Source organism: Microtus pennsylvanicus, chromosome 9 (genome assembly GCF_037038515.1).
Source record: "Microtus pennsylvanicus isolate mMicPen1 chromosome 9, mMicPen1.hap1, whole genome shotgun sequence".
NCBI classification, from domain to species: Eukaryota; Metazoa; Chordata; class Mammalia; order Rodentia; family Cricetidae; genus Microtus; species Microtus pennsylvanicus.
In genome coordinates this window covers 84,830,485-84,853,076 of record NC_134587.1, presented here as the reverse complement: position 1 = coordinate 84,853,076, position 22,592 = coordinate 84,830,485, and the positions used below count along the sequence as shown (strand labels likewise).

At 41.0% G+C, this 22,592-nt stretch overlaps 1 protein-coding gene across 50 annotated transcripts in view; it reads right to left on the bottom strand.

Annotated features, from left to right (window-relative positions):
* Positions 1–22,592, bottom strand: part of Sorbs2 (sorbin and SH3 domain containing 2) — a 303,969-nt gene that overhangs the window by 5,341 nt on the left and 276,036 nt on the right. For 29 of the 50 annotated variants that reach the window (XM_075986684.1, XM_075986674.1, XM_075986677.1 and 26 more), the window contains 5 exons: positions 22,275–22,321; positions 19,679–19,793; positions 19,462–19,590; positions 17,424–17,624; positions 4,782–4,831 (listed from right to left, as the gene is read on the bottom strand). In XM_075986684.1, the coding sequence (XP_075842799.1) occupies positions 4,782–4,831; positions 17,424–17,624; positions 19,462–19,590; positions 19,679–19,793; positions 22,275–22,321 (542 nt within the window). Of the gene's footprint in view, positions 1–4,781; positions 4,832–5,463; positions 5,554–12,618; positions 12,796–13,673; positions 14,448–17,423; positions 17,625–19,461; positions 19,591–19,678; positions 19,794–22,274; positions 22,322–22,592 lie in introns of all 50 variants that reach the window. The other 21 variants (XM_075986643.1, XM_075986645.1, XM_075986649.1 and 18 more) reach the window with 2 other exon arrangements.

The following is a 22,592-nucleotide window of genomic DNA, read 5'->3' as shown; positions in this document are numbered from 1 at the left end:
TAGCTTTGGAGCCTGTCTTGGAACTCACTCTGTAGATCAGGCTGGCCTCGAACTCCCAGAGATCTGCCTGTCTCTGCCTCCTAAGAGCTAGGATTAAAGGCATGTACCACCATTTTGTAAATGATGTGGGAATTATTATAAATGGAAGACTATATGCTTATCACAGGAAATGCTTTAAAGAAGATTAGTTTTATAATCTGAATCAGGATGTGTGAAGACTTCATGCAATTCACCTATGACATTGAATCATTGGTGAGGCTGTATGTGCGGGCATCCCTGACTTGGCTCAACTAATAGATCATGCTCTTTAGAAAAAGGTGCCTGGGAGAAACTGTGATTGAGCTAGAAAGAGTCTCCTTTCAAATAGCCGTATGAGAGAAAGAATTCCGAACAGAACGCCACCATTTTGTTTTCCTTGTCTGAACTCTGATAGAGAGATGGTGACGTTGATCTATAATGTGTTTGAATACTGAATCCATTTGACATTGACTTTTGTGACTACTAAATTTTTTGACTATTAGAATGGACCAGCACTTGGGAAAGTAAAGACTGACATTTTACAGGCTAAGAAGGCTGGGTAGCATTGGGTATGCAGTTAGTGGGAAATTTTCATGATATCACTCATCTGTCATAGGATTAAGAGGACTGGTAAATTTGTTTTCATTGCTTTTTATAACATAATTGTGCAAATGTAAGAAAACAGTAACAGCATTCTGAGGCACTTTGGATTTATTTTGGGCCACCATTAAAAAGTAGGTGATACTGAATTCTACTTTGGAACAAGAATGCTTTATTCCTAATTACTTTATCAAGTCAGAAACATCATATTTTGGCAGAATATTCTGGTGCTTGAATCCAAACATTGTGCTATAATTGTGCACCAACTTCACTGACTCCCTCTCTGCCAGTGTCTCCTGATCATGGAATACAGATAAAGTTGTCTGCTGCAGGGAGCTGTAGGAAAGAGCTTTGCCTTTCTGTAAAAAACCATCACCTTCCCTAGCCTGGTATCCAACCCTGAAATCCCCACATAGAGATTCCTTCCCTAGTTAATAATGTTCCCTTCTAGTAGGCAATTTTAGCCATTTTTATTCTTTGCGTCCTTTGCAATCCTCTGAGGTCTCTTCAGCTTCTGGTCACAGAGAGAAACTGAGGCAGACCCTAGATGTGGCAAGAAAGCCTGGCAGGGACCACCTCCCTAGGATGTTTGCCCGGGGCCGGCCCTAGGAGAAGAGAAAAACCATTTTGTCGTTCATGTGTTGTTTAGCATCTGAGGCGGTTGGGAAGAGAATGATGGAATTTCGGAGGCAGGGGGACTTGGTTGGGGGAGGGGGAGGGAAATGGGAGGCGGTGGTGGGGAAGATACAGAAATCTTTAATAAATAAAAAAAAAAATAAGGAAGGGGATTTCAGCAAGGCCCCTTGTCCATTCTAGAGCTTGAGGGACACGGTCATCCCTGGCTGCTATGATGATGGATGCAGTCTGCACAGGTCCTTTGGTAAAGTGGGTTCTCTCTGAGCTTCTCAGCCTCTAGCCTTACTGAGGCCTATCTCCAACCACTGACAGGCCTACTTCAGGCCACAAACTCCAGCTGCTTGAAGACTGAGGGTCCCCAGAGCTAACAAACTAGAATTGGCATGGACTCCCAGCTCATTTTCATATAATGCAAGCCAAGTATGCTTGTCAGAATTTATTTACCATAGCGGTTTAATTAGATCACACTCAAAAAAAAAATGTTTTTATGGAAATAAAAAACAAACCTTCCTGGAAATCCTTCTACCTCTGCTGGTTTTCAAAATCAGTGTTGCGTGACAGGAAATGCAGCCCAATTAGAATTTTTTAAAAAATGCTCCTCTAAAATATATTGGTAATAATGGGGTCAGGATTGCCTCAAAAATAAATTTGTCACTTAAAAGTGCAGAGCCAAACTCCAAACTATAGCCTGCACCTTCTATTGTCCCTAAACTGAACTGTAGCAATGTGGCGTAGGTTTCTACTTTTGCTTCCCAAAGTATTTTTATAAATATACGCAGTTAGCTAACTTTCCACAATCCCTCCAATCAAGGTAGCAATGAAACATAGATTTGATAAAGAATGACAACGAAAGCAAGGCTTGGAAGTGTATCATTCTTCTTGCCTGTGGATTCTGTGATATTAGAAAAGCCCAATGAGCCCAGCTGCATGTGACACAACAAAATACAGGAGCACAACTTGTTCCTAGGCCTCAAACGCTGTTTAACAGAACACACCAGCAATGGCATTGCCCTAGACGGCTCTGGAGAGTATTTTTGTGATGTGATCCTATCACCATTTGCACACGTAAAAGAGCAACAGAGACATCATTACAGGTCACTCTTAAAGTTTTCCAATTAGGTGAGGTGTTTCAGTGATTGTTACTTCTAACCTAGTCTGATTGGGATAAGGACGTCTTCAGAGGCACGCCTTCCTGGCCACACTGTGAGAGGCACTTTCAGAGAGTGATGTGTCCTGAAGGGCCTGTTTCTAACCTTGAAGAATAAGAAGGGACTCTTGGTGCAGAAAACACCAGTCCCACACCAGGGCCTGCTCACAAAGAGCCTTTGGTCAGCATGTCTCTCACCAAGTGAGCAGAGCTCGGGCAGAAGGCTTAGGTGCACAAGGAGAGGCTAAGGCAGGAGCCAATAGGAACTGGATAGCCTCAGAGTAGCCCCTGTAAACTGGGCCAGAGAAAGACAAATGGGGCTCTTAAAGGCAATGCGGGATTCTTGCAGGTTGATTTCACATATGTGCCAGGAAGGAACCTTTGAAAGGGCATAGTCTTGGTGTGGTGGAAATGACATCATGTGTCTGAACAGCAGCAAGTGCTTTAATACTGCTATTTTCAAAAGACATTCTGAAGCATGGGTTATAATTTTGGAATTATACTGATAGAGATATGAAGAATTTGCATTGGTATGGATCTTGTTCTATTGATACAAATTTTAAGTGAATCTTGTTATATGTATATTTTTGTTCTTGATTAAGGTACTGTGAGTGTACAGTTCACTTAAAAATACAGGTTAATAGATAGTCATCTATAATAGTCAAGCTTGTAGTCGTATTAGTTAGGTTTTCTAGGTGTACAGAGATGTATTTCAGATGGATAGATATTCTTCAAATCTTTCAAAGACTACAGAATATGGCATTTTAAATATTTTAATAATGTAGAAATTTTCATAAAAATGAGACACATCTGTTTCTGGCAGCACCAATCTACTTCAAGAGGATGATGGGCACTGAAAAGGCTCCTCATGGAGTTTGTTAGCCATTTGGGCAAGAAACTGCTCTTGCCTGGACTTTTGATGTTATGCTGTACAAACTGGACATGCAGGACCCACAGAGAAATTACTGCTGAAGCTGCCTAAAGAAGGTGAAACGATCCTTCAGGGTTCCTGCTTCATGAAAGACTCTTCCAGACATTCTGCAGGACACAGAAGAAAGTGACTAACAAACTGCTAATATAGGCAGATTTGTCTTTGAAATTTCCTGCTTCATGGAACAATATGCTGGATAATATGGGCCAGTAGGCTGAAAATGGGTGCCCGCAACATTACAGAAGAACCTTGGGTGACTGTCTAGGCAGGAAGATGTCTCTGTCAATTCTAGAGTTTTGGAAGTTGTTTCCAATGCACTTCCTATTTACTTAGGTAATGTTATATCTTTCTGGAGTCTTTGGTGGAGTTAAAGAACAGATAGTTAAAGTTTTGCTTATTTATGATAAAAGATAAAGCAAATATAAATATTGTAACTGTAATCGTGCTTGATACCTGTTTTGTTGTATGTAATCTTGCTATGTTAAAGTTAAAACCTTCTTTTTTATTTAGACAGAAAAGGGGAGGATTCCCCTCTGTATGCTATGAATACCATTGGTTAATAATGAAGGTGCTTTGGGCCTATAGACAGGGCAGAATAAAGCTAGGCAAGAAAACTAAACTGAATGCTGGGAGAAAGATGGCAGAGTTAGGGAGAAGCCATGTAGCCATAACTGGGGACAGATGCCTCCACTGGAGCCTGGTAAAACTTTGGCAGTAGGCCACGGCCTAGTGGTGATGCACAGATTAATGGAGATGGGTTAGTTTAGGATATAATAGTTAGCCAGAAATATGCTTGAGCTATTGGCCAAACAGTATTGCAAATAATATAGTTTCTAAGTGTTTATTATGAAACTGACTAGGACAGAAACCTCCACCAACACTATACTACTAAAGCAGAAGTTAGGTATACTTTTGAAGTATTCAAATAGGTGAAAAAACGTTAGGTCATGGTTTGTCTTTAAAGTTGTGGTTACCAGTTATACAACAAGTAAGGAAGAGATGGATTTATAGATTGTAGGAGTCATCACAACGCTGGAAGATTTCTCTGTTATTTATTAATTTTATGTATATAAGTGTTTTGCTTGCATGTATATATCTGCACTTGTGAGTGCCTGGTACTCATGGGGGCTAAGAGAAGCTGTTTGATCCCCTGCAACTTGAGTTACAAGTGTTTGTGAGACCCCATGTGGTTGCCAAGAATTGAACCTAGGTCCCCTAAAAGAGCAGCCAGTGCTCTTAACCGCTGAGCCATCTCTCCAGTCCTCCTACTTTCATTCAAGGATTAGGCTGATCTCATTGATAAAGCAGAACAATGTCTCTTGTTCTGGACATTTCATGGTCACTGTTCGACCCCTTTCACTTACAAAGTCTATACTCTGTCTGTACGCCTGTCGTCCATCTCGTGGGCCAGGGTTAGTCTTTGATTTAGAAGACAGGAAGAATACTTACGGTTCCCCCTGACCTTGAATGTTGTCATGAGTGAACACAGAACGATGTGGCTGAAAGGAAAGGATTTTCAGCGTCATCAGGGTTTGAACAGGTATCACTAACAGGTAATTTGGGTAATAGCATGGCAACTGTCTTGACATTTAATATTTCCTGTTGTAAAAAACCAAGAGGAAGGAAAAACAATCCACCAAATTAAGGGTTTCGGTGTGCTTAATAATTAAAGTATTTTGAAGGGTGCTTTCAATCAGAATACCCAAGGTCCAAACTTTGGAACACATCCACAATCTGGTCTCTCCAAGCTTTAAGGGAAAGTTGAGTCCCATTGATTTTTCCAAGGTCAGGAATATGGCAAGAACAAAGACATCAAATCACAGGAGCAGGGAGGCTGGACCCCTTCATTCAGCCTCTCTCTCTAGCACTCTCTCAGACAAGCAGAAGGAAGACACAGCTAGCAAAACCCACATTCACTCTGAGCTTTTCTCTCGCAGACGACATTGCCACATAGGTACAGATGGGAGAAAGTCAACAGCCAGACATCCCATGCTGCATTTGAGGTTCAATTCTCTGCTCTCAACGGGGTCAGGGTCAGGGCAGGGAAGCACATGCAGTTTTTCAAAAGGGAAGACAGAGAACTTCCAGAATAATGCAACAGACAATATCCAGGTAACATATAATGCTTTACCTTAGAAGAGAAATATTGGTAGAAATCCCCAGTGCACTGAACTCTCAAAAGAGTTTCCTTTCTTTTTAAACTAAGCATCAAGACCAGTATCTGTAATAGATACTTATAATATTGGAAATGACAAGCCTCAGCATCCTGTATAGCCACACAAACACTTCAGAGAATGAAACTTAGCACATTTGTTGGATACGGAAACTTAGTGCGATTTACATTGATCGTCTGCAGGTTATGTTTTCAGGAAATAGATGCATTGAACCCACTACGTTTCAAACATTTTCTGCTAAATGATAGCTACCTGCTGAGATAACAAGTCTGATAATAACAGAATTTAGTTGTTATTATAGCCGTGACTTCAGACATCAGGACCGGAGCTTGGATACGCATAGTTATTACTGATTATCATAACCTAGAAAGATTTTCCCTGAAATTGTTCATTGAAACTTCTGGTCCAAGGATGGGTAAGGAGCCCTGGAGATCCCTTCAGTATGAGTCTGTTGATCAGGCCCCTTCCTAAATTTATCTCCCATCTTCCAATCAATGTTGTCTATTTAGTGCAGATTAAGTATTTTCACTACAAAAACTTGAAGCTTTAAGTCTATTAATTGGTAGCATTTGTTAATAGCATCCCTAGAGTTTCTTTTCAACTGAGCATAGAATACATAAATCTAAACCTAAAGAGTGGATGAGAATTACTGACGGCATGAATGATTCACTCCTATAAATCGGTATAAAATTCCCACAGGATTTAAAATTGTAACGTGATATTATTAAATGCAAAATATTAAAAGTATAAATTATATTATTTTTAAGGATAATGAAGACTACGCTGGGTACATTGCCACACTTTTAATCTCAGTACTCTGGAGACAGAGGCAGGCAGATCTTAGTGAGTTCAAGTCCAGCCCACAAAGGTTACATAGGAAATGCCTGTCTAAAAAAATAATAATGAAGACCAAACTGTCTTCTAAACACTTTCTTAGATCTTTAATTAAAGAAATCATTAATCAATTTAAATATACGAAGAATCAAGTGTAAGTCATATGTATGTGTTACATTTCCAGCTCCATTCTAACTCCCTGTTAAGTTAAAGATTGAATACCACTTTCAATCAACCTGTTAGTTAACGTAATCTACATGTGAAGCTTATCGTCCATTATTTAGCATTATCATTGGAACCATACTTGCTGAGTACCTTTGAGTCTCCTGCCTCCAAAATTATTTAAATGAATTGTTTCTTTGAGAGTTAGGAAAGTTGGGTATAGCTCCGAGTGTGGCCAGGGGTCACTTAATTCCTGGGGGTGTGAGCCAGCAAATTCCTAGCTCTTAATCATCTTTTAGAATGTGCCTTTCCCCTTGCTTCACATCCTCCCAATCTTGCCCCCCCTCCTGAATCATCAATTTCCCCATAGTATCCAGTTTCTCAGGCTAGAATATAATCCTTGATTTTATCACAGAGATGCTGTGGATCTCATAAAATCATGACTTTTGAAAACATTTAAAGGTCTTCTTTAATAGAAACCATCCCTGGATGAGCTGATTACTAGAGGCCTGTTTCTCAAGAGAGTTGTGTAATTCCAGTATTGAGTTCATGTCTTTTACAAGGTCTCTGCCCCTAGAAGAATAGTGTGTTAATGGTCATTCATGAATGTGTACTTGCTGCTGTTGGAGGCACTGTCTGCTATTGACCTAGGACATTCAGCTCAGATTCCTCATCCTCCAATCGGTGAGACACAATGAAGATGAATCCTGCCCCCCCACAGAGCCCAGAAAGCAATAGATGTCTCACCTGATAGTTTTCCTTTGCCATGTAAAGATTGCTCTCCTCAATCTTATGCACAGAGCAGTCAGGAAATGAGCTAAATATTATGTATCTTAGTCATGTGAAAACCCACAGTGGCGACAACTCAACCTCACTCTGTGCACTGGTTAAACCCTAACCCAAAAGAGATTGGATGGTTTGCTATGGCAAATTCATGACAAAAAAGGATGGAAGGACAATATTAAGTAGCCCTGCGTTGAATGAGGTATTATGACAGACTAGATGGACTATCGTGGTTAAAGTCAGCATCTGTATTTTGTCTTTAGTACGGAGGTTTGTGTTCCTGTGGGTATTCAAGCAAAGTGCTTCCTCATGCTATCTTTGCTACTGAGTCTGCACTCTATTGCCCCCTAATGGTAAGCAGTGGTAGTGACATGTTAAAAGTTGTTTTTGCCTTTGGCTGTGGTGATTAATTGTGAAAAGATTTTCTGAAGCCCACAGGGTAATTTGAAGTAGATAACGATCTGTTTTTCCTACCATGCTGTTCCCTTTCCAGCACTCTCAATTCTCTAGAAGAAATGACTTGCTAGCTGCCAATGTTTTAGGCTAGTGTCCATTTCTATTTTAACGGCTCAGGTGTTTCTGTAACTTCAGGCACGTCTGAGGTAAATATAGAACAATATGCACTTACAGCATTTGGAGAGGCTTACCCAGACTGTGGGTTTAAGAAGGCAGCTTCCAAGTTAACAGTCGCCATTACCATACAAGACATTTTGAGCAAGAATATACTATGATTATCTTTCCTCATTCTACAAGAGCTAGTTCCAGGACAGGCTCCAAAGCTACAGACAAACCCTGTCTTGAAAAAAACAAACAAAACCCCTGCCCCTTCCACAAATTTATCAGATGGGAATATGTTAAAAAAAAAAAAAAAACAAAACCTCAGGGTGACGCAAAGCTTGTCAACTTATCCATGGGAACTTATGGATAAGATCCATCAATTTTTGTAAAACAAACTTACTCTTTGTCTGTCCCTGTCTGTTCCCTCTCTCCCCTTCATCCCCAAGTTTATGTGTTAGTTCTGGAAGGCTGTTCAGAGGAGACTTAAGGTTCTCTACAACAAACTGGCATTTCTGTCTCCCTATAGCAACACAAGTTCCCTCCCACAATATGCAAAGCAACAAGTACAGAAGGCCTTACGTATAAAACACTATGTGCATTTATGTAACGGATAAAGGAACGCTAAAAATTCAGCCCAGAGAACTTGAAGTGCAGAGCAGAGGTGTGTGGCAGGCCAGCCAAAGCTAAATCAGGGCTCATTAACTTAGACTTGCTGAAAGGAACCCTGAGGTATGCATCTGTGGAAATCCCCAAATTCCTTGGCTGCCTTCCCCAGAACTTAGGGTGCCATTTAGAATCTATCTGTTCTCAAGTTCTGCAGATATCACACAACTGAATAGTTAAACGGGAGGCAACTGACCTCAAAGTTCAGTCAAAGTTGCGAGGGAATTTGGAGCAGGCAGGCTCTAGAGAACAGCATTGCAGGGAGTGATGTGGCCAGAATGTGGCCTGCATCTCCCGGGCAACAGAATAGTTGGGAATGGCTGACAGTTTAAAAGAAATTCATGGCAACCGAGACACACTGGAGCTAACATGGCCGGGAGCAGGTGAGCTCAGGGGACAACAGGCAACGCTTTAGTTCTCTGCACTAAAAGCAAGGACTGACAGAGAGCAACTGAGTACAGAAAGGAGACAGATGTAGGAAACAATACACGCTACGCCCTTGTTTGTGTGGCGAAGCATTTGAGAGTGCCATTTTGGTTTTGAGAAGCTTGACACGTACCACAGGGGAGCGCACAACCCATAGCCCCTCAACTGCTGGCCATGACATCTCACGGGACTCCTCCCCAGCCTCACTTTACTGCCAGGTCACAGCAAAGTCACCTAAGGAAGGGCCAGCGTGGCCAGGATGGCTGCCGCAGGTGGGGGGTATCCGACCCTACCCTGTGGGAGCTGCTGATGGGTGAACTGCAGGACCTCTTAGACATCACTGGGCTACGAGGCGGCTTACCCAGGACAAATGTCTTGCTTTTTAAATCAGCCTAGAAAAGCCATAAGAAGTGGGTTAGTTCTCATCTTCAGGATGTGGCCTGTGGGAGGAACCTTCTTGGTTGGCTGTTTTCCATGCACACACAGCATGCCAAGCTCATGAATACTAGCCGAACAAGAAGGGTGAACAGTCTGCATAACGGCTCCATAGAGCTTCCATCCTCAGGGCTCAGCCGCTACTCTGCTAGGAGACTCCCAGTGAAGAAAAGATGTGGAATGGGAAGCTGGTAGGAGAACGCGTTTGAATGTAATGTAGGTGGCTCAGAACACACATCGGAAATACTACCTCTTAAATCGGAAATATTACGTCCTTATTAAGAGAATACTTAATAACCGCATCTAAAACACTCTTCAGCCCGTCTGTTTTCTTCGCATTTATACCGAGTGGCAAGCAGTAACAAACAAGGCAAGATAAGAGAAAATTTGACCTAATGCCTATCAGTTTTATGGACATCATTAGGCTTTTAAGAAGCAAAAAATGTTCTATCAAAGTTCCTATAAAGAAAGTGATATTTGGTGGGGGCTGGAGAAATGGCTCAGTGGTTAAGAACATTGCCTGCTCTTCCAAAGGTTCTGAGTTCAATTCCCAACAACCACATGGTGACTCCCAACCATCTGTAATGAGGTCTGGTGCCCTCTTCTGGCCTGCAGACATACACATAGACGGAATATTGTATACATAATAAAGAAAAATATTTTTTAAAAAAGAAAGTGATATTTGGGAGGAGTGGGGAGTGGGAGATGGGAGGTCGTGAAATATAGTCAAATACTGTGTATTGCCTGACTCCAGCTTCTTTTGGTGTTGTCTCAAAGCAAGATCTTCACTATAACAGTGAACAGGTGAATCTTCACATGAGTTAGCTTAATTTTGCTTTCCAGGGCAGTCCTAGCAATGGAGGGTCTAGATTTTTTACTAGACTTAAGAGAACGTTAGTAAGACTAAGAATACTTTCAAGTAAAAGACTGGGCTCTCGCTTAGACTAAATTTCATGGTCATTAGTTGGCACACTCTGCAGTCTCTTGGGATGGTGTATGGCTGCCATGCTCGTCTAAGGCTGTGGAAGAAGGCATTGCTGCTCCCCAGTCTCCATTTCTGTTTCTGTCTTCACTCATGCACACGGTCGTTGAGAGCAGACCACCGTTCCTGACCTCCCTTGTACCTAGCTGTGCTCAGGTGACATTTCTGAAAGAGGAAACAGATTTTGCAACTATCCTGCTTTCTAATACCTGTGGAATCACCATGGTAGCATGGGACGTGCTCTCTCTCTGTCTCTCTCCCTCTCCCCCTCTCTCTTTCTTTCTCTCATTCATGTGAGTTAAAGAATAGTTGACATGGGTTAATAAAAATGTTACTATAGTGATTTTAGGCATACTGTTCTATGCCTATTAAAACATTATTTTTTGTGTCAATGCTTTCTTTCCTTGTGATGAATATGAGATCTGAGACTAAATCACTTTGTTTTCATATTTATAGCTGTGTTCAGTCAGCTTATATTCTTCTCATGAGTATGAAATAGATTCCCAAGGTTTAGAAAACTCAGAGAGGGATTAATGTTCAACATTTATTCCAAAATATGAGATAATTCAAGAAACAAAAGTTTTCCTAAAATTAGTCATTTAATATAGATATTAAAATATTCTTTTAAAATAATGTTGTTGTGAATACTTCTAGTCTTCCATATTATTCTAGACACATTGATCCCAAAAGACTGTATGAAATGATCTTGGCTCTTATGATAGAGAAAAACCCCTTTATATTTTAGTTTTTCCCATTACTATAATGATGAGTTCAACATCTCTCTGAGTCGGAAAGGTAAGATTCTGGTCACAACCCCTTTGGGAGTTGCCTATTAGATGTCCTACATATCATATGTTTATACTATGATTTATTACAGTAGCAAAATTACATTTATAAAGTAGCAACAAAAATAATGTTATGGTTGGGGATCACCACAACATGAGGAACTGTATTAAAGGATCGCAGCATTAGGAAGGTTGAGAACCACTGCTCTAGAAGTACTTTCTCATGGGATGATTAAGCTTTATATGGGTTTTAAAAATAGAGCCACAGAGAGAGGGGGTAAAAGGCACTTCTTTTTTTTTAAAGATTTATTTATTTATTATGTACACAGTATTCTCAATATTCTGCTTGCATGTATGCCTGCAGGACAGAAGAGGGCACCAGATCTCATTACAGATGGTTGTGAGCCACCACGTGGTTGCTGGAAATTAGGACCTTTGGAAGAGCAAGCAGTGCTCTTAACCGCTGAGCCATCTTTCCAGCCCTAAAAGGCACTTCTTACCTTAGACATGATCTAAAGTATAAAGTAGCATTATAGTTCTTAAAAGATTTTAATTATGCTTCCCTTGCTAAGATGAAAACTCAGAGTGGAGAGAATCGGTCCTTAAGGTCTGCTATTCTTTCCTCCTAAGATCTCTTTTCACACCTAAGATGACATCATAGATGGGCTGTATCGTTGGATGGTGATGGGGATTCTGAAGACTACTGAGGATGATGGAGATCGGACTGGTGCTCACTGCTACTGAAATGTGGTTACATCCGAGCTTTAACCCCTTTCTTATCCACAGAGGCCCTTGTGTCCCTTTCAAAGGATGAAGTCTAAGGATGAGCTGTTGTTTGAAGTCTAACGGGAAAGATTTTGGGTTCCCTCTTACTTAGAATCAAAACTTTTCTGTGCGAGATTGATTTCATCTTGCTTGTTAGCATCACTTTCTAAGACCAATCACTCATTTCAAAGTGGTACCCTAGGGATAGTTAAGTACTAGCTGGCCTGTGGGACTGCGCTGTATTAGAAATGGATGCTTTGTGGTCCACACCAAAGAGTCATCCTTGGTGTATCCTGTGGAAGAGCGGGGGTTCAGACAAGTAATGTCGAGGATCACCCTGTTCTTGGACTCTCTGAACATGCTGATGGGTGAAATGATGAGAAGTGACTACTGAGAAGTGACCGGAGTTGGTAAGCACTGAGCCTATGTCTCTGAACGGGATGGCCCCCAAGCTGACTTGAAACTTAACACAGAATCTCATGGTTACTTTTGATTAAGAAGTAAGTTTTAGGATTTCCTTCTCAGTATGGGTGTAGTTGCTATGCGGATTTGTCTCTTAAATTATGGGATGGAGGCCATGCTGATGATGTTAAAAGTTAGCAGTCACAATTTGCATAACTTTTTAGACCTTGTAAGACGTCATGAGTCTAAAGGCAGACACATACTGAACATCGTGGAAAGGCATGCAATAAATTGAACCACACTCAAGATGCAGTTACCTTTGGTTCTGGTGAACTTATCTCCTGTTGATGAGGGTATTTGGGAAGGAGAGGAGGTGAGGAGGCCAGGGTGGGCTGAAAGCACTCCCAGGCCAGAGAAGAGTGACATGGAGGGGAGGGAGACAGACAGCTGGGGAAAGGCGTGGCAGTTCCATCTTCCGAAGCAAATGAAGGTGGCTTAAATGTTGAGGAAAGACAAGATGTGATTATGACTGTGCTCAGATGAAGAGACCTGGGCCTCAGAGAGTACCTTTCTTGTCTAATAGCTGGAAAGGTCATACAAATATCTTGGGGAAAGTGGTATTAGTGTATTCTTGCTTTGAAAGCACTGACTTAGCTTGTGGAATTTTAATTTCCGAATCTCAGTGGGTATGCTTTGGGTACTGTGGGTGGTTGGAGATAACAGCGTTCCTAGTCTTGTCTGAGAGGTCTTTCTTCCCCCCTTCAACATGACGGGAGTAAAGCTCCTAAGACTCTGCAATGACACCTAACTTGCCCTTCAAGTTGGTTAAAGTAAGGTAAACAGTCACACAGCTAGGGAGTCGGAACCTCTTTGAGCATAGCGCGAGCTGTTTGCTGAGCTTACCTCAGTATGATGAATGCTATTTCTAGGATAGTATCTGAAATAGGCAGGTAGATCACTAGACAAACCTGTCTATCCGTCAGCTATCTCATCTCTAAAGTGGGGATAATCATACTTCTGGGTTTTGAAAACTAAAGATGTTGGGTTCTAAGAATAGCACCTGACACAAAAGTTAATGGTTAGCTATCATTATTAATATTAGAATATTAGAAAAATGATGAGCTTCACTATATAAAAGTTAAATTTATAGTGAGGAATAACGGGACAGTGGAATTGTACCATACAAATCCCCACCATTCAAATAAACTATGTTGTGTTTTCAGATTCCTTCCACCCTGGAGTTTCTAATGCTTCTATTCCTCATAAGAAAGCCTGCTAAGGCAGTGTCGGAAGTAAATATTTAGTAATGTCATTAACTCTTCTGGATTATTGTAAAACTGGTTAGTCCCAGTTATTAGGCCAAATTAAATACCTCACTACTGGTTTTTGCTGCCTTGAAGTCTTCTTTGGGGGTTCTAGGGTGTGTGTGAATGCCAAGTGAATATTTTAAGCAGTCAGGGTCCTCTTCTTCCTCCTCCTTGATGTGCAGTGGCGGTGTCTCCTCTGCATTGTTGTGGTCATACCACAGGATAGCTTGCTCTTGAGCTCCCGGCAGCTCTCTTTGGTATGCAAGCCCCTCCCGGAGGTTCTCATCCTCCTCTCCAATGACAGGGAGAGTTATAGCCAAGGCACCCACATTGGTGCATGCAGAGGCCACAAATTTATCGCCTAGGACTTCAAGAATTTTGGTAGGGTCTGAAATGCTCCTTCTCTTTTTATTCAAATCTATGAATTTGCTTTGTGTGTCCATCCTGGAATCTTGAAGAGACACTGTATCATCAGGCTGGGCCCCAGCTGAGGTGATACTCGAGCGAGGAGAAGGTGAGAGACAGTGAGGTGATTTGACTGGTAGAGATGCTGGAGGTAGTGTGAGGGGGAGGCAAGAGGGCTCCTCCTTAATTTCAAGGATGACCTGGTCTGGGATGTTCGGTTTGGCCTGGTCAGATGGTAAGATTAAAGCGCTAAACTTCTCTAATTCAACCAAGAAGTTGTCGAGGACAGAGGATGGTGTTGGAGCCAATGGGTTTGCTGGTGGACACCAGTCTGTCAGGGATAGCCACTCTTGGGCAGTTCCCTGTAGGTCTCCTTTCTCTGTGCTGGGCAGAGCATTAAATACAGGAAGACAGGTCTGTTCACTGGAAGCCAACTTATAAATGAGCAAGAATTAAGATGTAAAACAAACAAAGAAAACAAAAACACATGAAACTACAACAACAGAGAAATACAGGGAAGGTGTGGTGATAATATAATTCAGGCTGTAGCACAGACATAGATGGAAGATGCTCAGAGGAGATCTAGATTGGGAAAAGTTATCTGAAATTTAAATGCATAAAATCATTTAGACTAATTGAAACCTTACTTGAGCAATCGGACTCTATTCGTTTTGGAAGATATCCTAAGCATCAAAAGAGGAGATAGAGCTTCTTAGAGATCAAGAGGGCAAACAATGAAACCCCAAGAGGCTTTCTATTAATCTACCTCTCTGAATTTGCGTGGACTCTTATCTATATTTCAGATGTATCTGGGGATTGTTACACAGAATAATATCAAACTTTGTTTTAATCCCCATATTTATTTACTATTCTGCCTCCCTCCAGAGGTGCCCATTCCTTTGAGTTTTTACAATTGCCACATCTCCATGGCATAAAATATTTTAGATTAGTATACATGAACACATGTTTAAGGGAATAAGTGCTAAAAACATATTTCTTAATCAAAGAGCCCTGTGATCAGAACGAAACCAATCTTGCAAAACCCCTGCTTCAAAGTTAAAAAAAAAACAAACTCCAAAGTAAATGTTTACACAGAAGGGGACATGAGAGGATGGTGCAAAGTCATATTCTAAGCTTGATATTTTATGTAAACCCAAAGAATGTAATTTATAGATTGAAAACAAAATATCAAATTTCATTTGATAGTTCATGAAAGTTTTTCATACTGGTTAGAGTTCTATTTTACACTTCTTGTTACAAATACAAAAGTGCAAGATTTAATCTTAGTATTTAGATTTGGGAAATGGGTGAAACTGAAAGTAACTCAAGGTGGATATCTTCATTTTTTTTTCTCATGTGCACAGAAATATCATATTCACAAGAAATCTCTAAATTTCACCATCATCATTGCAATTGTAGTCTCTATTGCTCTCTGCCACTACCGACTTTACTGCCACTCCCCCATGTTGCCTCTATACATGTTAAAAGGCCAAAAGAGCCAACACTTTAAGATGGACTTGATAATACCAAAATTAAGTGCTAATTTTGATTAAGGAGTTCCTTTATCACAAAACATACTTATAACACAAAATTAAAGCTGTTTCATCTTTTTAAAAAAGAATTTATTTTTTTTTAATTTCATGTGCATTGGTGTTTTGTTTGCAAATATGTCTGTGTGTCTGTATGAGGGTGTTGGATCCCCTATAACAGGAATGACAGATAGTTGTGGGCTGCCACGTGGGTGCTGGGAGAACTGGGGTCTGCTGGAAGAGCAGCCAGTGCTCTTAACCAGTTATTTCATCTTAAAAAGGGATTAGAATTGGATTCTATTGTACCAAAATCAGAAATAAATAGCAGCTTATATTTGAACTATCCTCAAAATAGAAATATGTCAAGCTTTGTAATTTGAATTACCGAGAGACTCAAAAGCCATCAACGCATTCCTATCTCTATTTGTAAGTATCAGTCAGAAAACAGGAGCTCTACCTGGTTGCTGCTTTTGTACCTCACTGTGTAAAAAGACCTATTTCTTTTCCTTTTTTTTTTTTGACCAGGGCAACACTACAGGAATTTCCTTTATCAAGCCAATAACATCATAGGATAACCAGTTGAGATGAAACTAAAATTTCTTTCGAATTAAGGACTTAAACTTTGACATACTTTTTTTTGGAACAATAAGAAGACAATGATTGGTTATTAGTGAAACTAATGCACTCCTCTATTTACAATGTGGTATTACAATGGAAAACATAAATGGTATTTAAAACCTATTTAAAGCAAAGACCAGAAACACTGACTTACAATATTAGCCTGCCATTGTTAATTAAAACATATGGGAGTTCCTCATTGCTAAGTAAGCAATTGTGCTTTCCTCTTCTGCGTCAGCTGACTTAACGGTCAGGCCCCTCGACAGCCATCTAATGGTTCTTTTAAGATAAATAGAGGGTAGGCAAAGCAGAGCTGGATGATGACGATTCTGATTTCCCCCCTCATCAACACAAACTACCGAGGGAAGGACATTGCTCTCTAAATGTTCAGTTCTAGAAACTTGATAATCAAAGCGGTCTGTTTCCACACAGCCTTGCCTTGATCTCAACTAAAACAGTTAACATTTTATATAACCAAATACATTGTTTTTCATGTTGGGAGGCATTTATTTGACAATATTTTGGAAATAGCTCACTGGTGGATTTAAAAATTTTATAGTTTAAAATAACTGTAAAGGAGAAAGAGACCCTTAAACACACCCATAAAATACCTTATAATTCAACAGGAAAAGGAGAAAAAAACATCCTGTGAGTCAGGGAAGTAGGAGGATGCCTTAGTCTAATGAACCAGTTGAGGAGGGAAGGTCCTTTCTACACTCTACTGAGAAAGAGAGTCATCTTCAGTTACCAGCTAAAGTGAATCAGGGTAATTTATAGTCCTAAAACTAATGAAAAAGAACTGTGGATATTTCTAATAATCTATCATATTTTCATGTGATATTATAGGCCCAAAATTAAAATAATGTTTTATGCTATGTAGAAAATTCCTTAACACTTTCATAGATTATTGTAAACCTAGTAATTATAATACACTTTAGGGGTAAATGTGTGTATATGTGTGTGTATGTGTGATATACATACACCAAAATACAGACACTTATCCAAAAATGCTGATGCTACTAACATTTCCTCTTTATGAACTAAAACTTGAAAGTGGAATCAGCAAAAATGAACACCAAGCCTTTATCCCAGCATCTATTTGAGAAAAATCACATTTTCTCCTCTGGCACTCACGTATATGAACACAATATATGAATTTGCTCCTTTTCGATAATATGATGATCGGATACCCCCAGATCACCCACTGATTCTCATGCTCCGAGTTCTGAACTGCAGCATTAATGTTCTAGAAGGGCTTCTTACCTTGTTGGAGCTTAGGCTGTGGACTCTGTCGCTAGAGTAGCTGTGGGGTATGGGAGGGTCGGGGTAGTCCTCGGCACCTTGTGCGTTCTTCCTGATGACTTCTACATAGGAAACAGGGAAGATGCCTTGCCTGCTGCTGCCCGGGATCTTGCCTTCATACCAGTTTTGATCAACTCTTTTAAGAAGAATAATCCTATCGCCCTGTAACGAGCATTGGGAAAATATGTTATAAGGAGAGACACAGTAATAGGAAAAGCATGATTGTCATTGTTTTTTGATAAACAGTAGTTTTCTAGTTGGAAAGTTTTATGCCTCCCATTTTTGCTTAATCAGAAGAATGCAAGAAAGGTTCTAGTGTTTATTAGAAAAGCCTAGATTTTCAGCATGGATGCATGTTAAATCGTCCATTCATGACATTAGAGTCCTAAGGATGCTTAAAATCCTTAATCCATTCCGTTAATGGGAAGGGGCTGCTACACGCTACACACTGGCATAAAGTGAAATGGTTTGTGGAAGTTGCTCCAAGGCAGCCGGTGTGAGAAACACCGTCTCAACGACAGTAGCCTCATCTAATCTCTACCAGAAGGGACGTGATGGTCTGCAGGAAGAAGGAAGTGCTTCTGAAAAGGGTCACGGAAGCCATCCTCTGCAAGGCATACAGTTGAATGGCTCACCGTTTTCCTTCTTTCATCTGCGTGTCCTGAGAGGTGACAGAGAATGAGTGAAAAGCTTGGGGCAAGAATGGCAATCTAGAATGTGCATCGCTGTGGAGTGGGCAGATGTCCTGCTCTCATCAGGACAGTGTAACACCAGCATCCCTTCAGTTGGTGAGCGGCTGCGCCATTCTGGCCGTTCGAATAGACTCTGATTTTTGCAACAGTAGGCACTTGGAATCACTGCTATGCTTCCTGCAATGGGCAGGCCAAGGGCAGATAACTTTAACTATTTACTCAAAACCATAGGAGGGTCACACCAAGGTTAGCAAGCCATTGCTAAAGAGCAAACCCAGTGGGCACAGCTTGGAGCTATGGAACTAGGGGAACTGGGTCTGATAGAGTCATGGAGGGGCCATCTATTCATTAGCTTCAGGGCAGCAGGGAGTTCTTTTCAGTGCCAGAGCCCTGAAGATCCTCTTCAACTCATTAATGCTGGATGGTTTGCAAAATGTGCCCCATCCACCCTGAGTGGAGCACACTGAAGAAAGAAGAATTTCCCCCCATCTCAAAACCGCCTCAATTTTCTAATGTGCTCAGAAGCAGCAGCTGATAGTTAGACCTTCCTGGGGAATTTCACACGACGGCCTATCTTTACAGTGTGGACCACGAGACAGTACACTGTGTTCAGTTTTCTGTGTCAAGCGGTGCACAAGGAAGGTAAGAGAATGGCGGATGATGCAGAACTTGTAGCGGGAGGAGAAAACTCGACCATCTCCTGCAGACCTGAAGCGTCCCGTCCTCACTCTACAAGACAAAGTACTCGGATAGCTTGCTGGAGAGATTGGGAGCCATCACGAGGCTTGGAGAAGATTGATCAAGGAAATGGGATCGCACAGCTGGCTCCCCAAAGGCTTTTGGAGAGGACATATTTTCATTACTTTAGGACCATTCATTGATTCCAAGATAGAGAAAAGTAAATACTGGCTACTTATTGAAAATTGACTAATGGGACAGCCTAAAGACAATTTGGAATGTTTTCTTCAAATTGTGTTCTCTATGAGTTCGAAAATGCATTCTAAATAACTAAAATGCATTCTCCCCTTGGGGTTCCACATGTGTGCTTCTTAGTATCCAGTTGAGGCACCCCTTTGGGGGGGACTCAGGGTCTTGCTTCTTAGGCTAAGCCACAGACTCTGTGTCTCACAGGGACCCCACTCTGGAAGGGTCACAGGGCCTAGAGGCAACAGTGATCCTGGGCCATCCTGACTCCCTTGAAGGAACTGAACAAAACCTAGGGTGTTCTAGAAAATAAGGTAATCTGTCTTGGGTTCAGAACTGTACGGTCTGTGAGAACGCCCCAGTGAAGAACACAGCAGGGGTACCTTTCGCAGGGAGAGCTCCACGTTTGTGTCGGCATTGAAGTTGTATTTGGCTATGGCTTCTCCGATCTCTCCAGGCTGGACTGGGGGTGGTGGTCTGGCAGGTTGTGCTTTCTCTGGAGGAGTCAGTTTCTATAAAGGAGAACAGCTATTGGTTCTTAAATTTGTGATAACCTTTGGGACAGCATCCTGCCGGAGGTGAGGAGGAAAAGGGACGTACCTCTACGTATGAGATTGGGAAAATGCCCACTCTCCCGTGATGCTCCCCCTCGTACCAGTTCTGGTCAATTTTCCTGAGGATGTAGACGGTATCTCCTTTCTTAAACGATAGCTCCCTGCAAGAGACATGACCAATGGACTCTCTGGAGGAGTAACAGTTAGTCTTATGATTGACATTCCATATTTATCTGAGAAGTACCCTGCCCACATGAAAACGCCTGCCAAGCTAAGTTAGAGGAGGGTTTTCCTTACACGTTTTAGATGTGATCTTGGAAGTGATTTTGAAGATCAAGTATATGGATCACACCTGTATAAACTACATCCTGCGAGGACATGAAATTTGAAAGAGGGGACAGATTATTGTGACCTTGCTAGTCTATATCATATATAATATTTATAACCTAACATTTTGGCTTGCACCAGGAGTATTTCTGAACACCAACTTAGTTTTTGAATATGTATGGAAATTATAAGCAATTAATTTTTTTAAATATAAATATGGTTATTTTCTACTTAATATAGGCTTGCATTTAGAATTCTGGATATATTCAGCAAAGGGAAAGTTGCCTTATTACCCAGTTTTCCAAACTCTGTCCCTCTCATGTCAGGGATAGAGTCCTATTTTGATAAATTTGCTGTATTTTTATAGCACTTTGAAATACTGGCTATTTTGGACCTATGGGAAATGAGATGTTGTCTCTTCTCCCATCTAAAATGGAGACATTTTGTTGGGTGTGTTACTTAGCTTTAGTCTTAGGAGGATTAGTTTTGAGCTGTTAAAATAATAGAAATAGCTTTAAATCATATTTTTTAAAACATAGGTATATAAGTGTGTGCCTTATTCATATTATTACAAAAGCATTCATATCTTTTTTTGGTCATTTAAAGAGGCTAAAACTGGCTCGATATGGAGTTTTCAGAGGTACATGGGTGTGTGAGCCTTGAAAGTGACACAACTTGCCCATTACCCTAATTTTTATGTTAAATATAGAACCACATTGGAGGTGACGGGTGCTCTCTTTATATCTTCTGAGAAAGAAACAAGAGGAGGCTCATTAAGCTATAATAAGACCAAGCTATTTATAGGAAGAGCAGACCCACTTTCTTTTTGGGGCTTATCTGGATGGCTGGTGAGTCTACTTTACCAAATGCTCACACAGTTAGATTTCGTGAGACAAACCTCCTCATGCTCTCAGTGAAAGGTGGGATGGTGCAGACGGAAAGGTGCCAGTGGCCTCCCTGCTCCATCCCCGCAGCAGTGTGGGGGGGGCAAGATTCTCTGACTCTCCATCCAAGAACTCCAGAAGAGGATGGGACCCTTGGGTAGGATGAGGGGCGTGGCCTGTGGGGCAGTCGAAAGCCAGTGACCCAAGCATATTCTTGGCCCCTGCCTCTGGGATGTGTGTCATCTCCTCGTTGAAGCTTGTTTATATTTGTGTATTTATTTTACACCTATTTGTGTGCGCTGTGTGTGCAGGTATATGTGCACATATATAACACCATGTCTAGAGATCAGAGGACAACTTGTAGGTAGTGATTCCTCCATTATAAGAAACCAAAGGATTAGGTTGTCAGGCTTGGTGTAAAGAACTTTTATCCCCTGAGCCATCTCATTGACCCTGAATCTTGTGGGTGCTTTCACTTTTATTCTTGATTTTTTTCAAAATATGTTTTTGAGGATTTTATACATTTATACGATGTGTTTTGATCAAATCAACCCCTATTCCTTGCCTTCTAACTTCTGTCACACTCCCTGCCTTCCCTCTCAACTTTCTGTTCTTCCTGAAACACATTCTGAGCCTTAGGCAGATGCCCATCTGGTGGCATATACATAGGAATAAATATGTCACAAAGAATAAACAAAATAAAAATCTTTTATATATTTTTTTCATACCGTCTTACAGAGCATCGCATCATGGTCTAAGGGCAGTCATTAGGACTGGAGTACAGGAGAAACAAAATGCTGTTATGTTGTAGTTCGTGTCTCAAATGCTTCTCAAAGGCCCCTTGTTACAGGCTTTACCCCCACTTAAGCAATACTGTGAGACAGAGGTGGAAACTCTGAGGTGAAACCAAATGAGAGGTTTTCTGGTGATGGGGGGGCGTGCTTTTGAAGGGGACATCCCCCTCTGATGTAGATCTCCTGTGTGCTCAATACTAGTCTTCCTGATTTACCTGCCTTGTCTTTTGGATGAAGTTCCCAAAGAAACAGCCCAAAAGAATACAAAACAGGACTATGATCACATTCACACTCAAGGACCAGAGGACAGGATCAGGCCTTCCTTGGAATCTCTAAGCTTTGAGCATTGTGAGACTGAGCATTCACTACATGATCATCTGTGCTCAGGTTCCATGGACTGTTCTTGAGGCAGCTGAACTTGAAAATAAAGTATTGTGTCCTAGTTAGCAATTCTGAGGGAGCTAACTGATTAGACTGTATTATAGACTTGAGAGTTGGGTCTTATTTGGAATACATCCCACTGCTACACACACACACACACACACACACGGCTGTACACACTCACGGATGCATACATACCTTTCTATAATAGTAAGAATGAAGCTCAAACATATAGTGAGCTTTTTATTGCACTTACTTAGATGTCTGAGCTTTGAAATCATAGACAGCTTTTGCAGGCAATTTCTGAAAGGAAAGGTTAACGTTTAGCACTAACTTAACAATTTTAGATTGCATTTTAAGAACAATAAAACATGTATAATGTAAGTGACATGGTCAAGTTACAAATGTATCAGTTAGCTGTACCTTTAAACTACTGAGCAAAACTGGGATATGGAAGCTTATTTCTTCATTAGGCTTCATTTCAGGAACTCAAGCAGATTAATGCCACAATATGATAAAATGCCTGCCAAGGACTCTGTCTTAGGTGCGTCATTTCTGAACAGATGATTTGTGG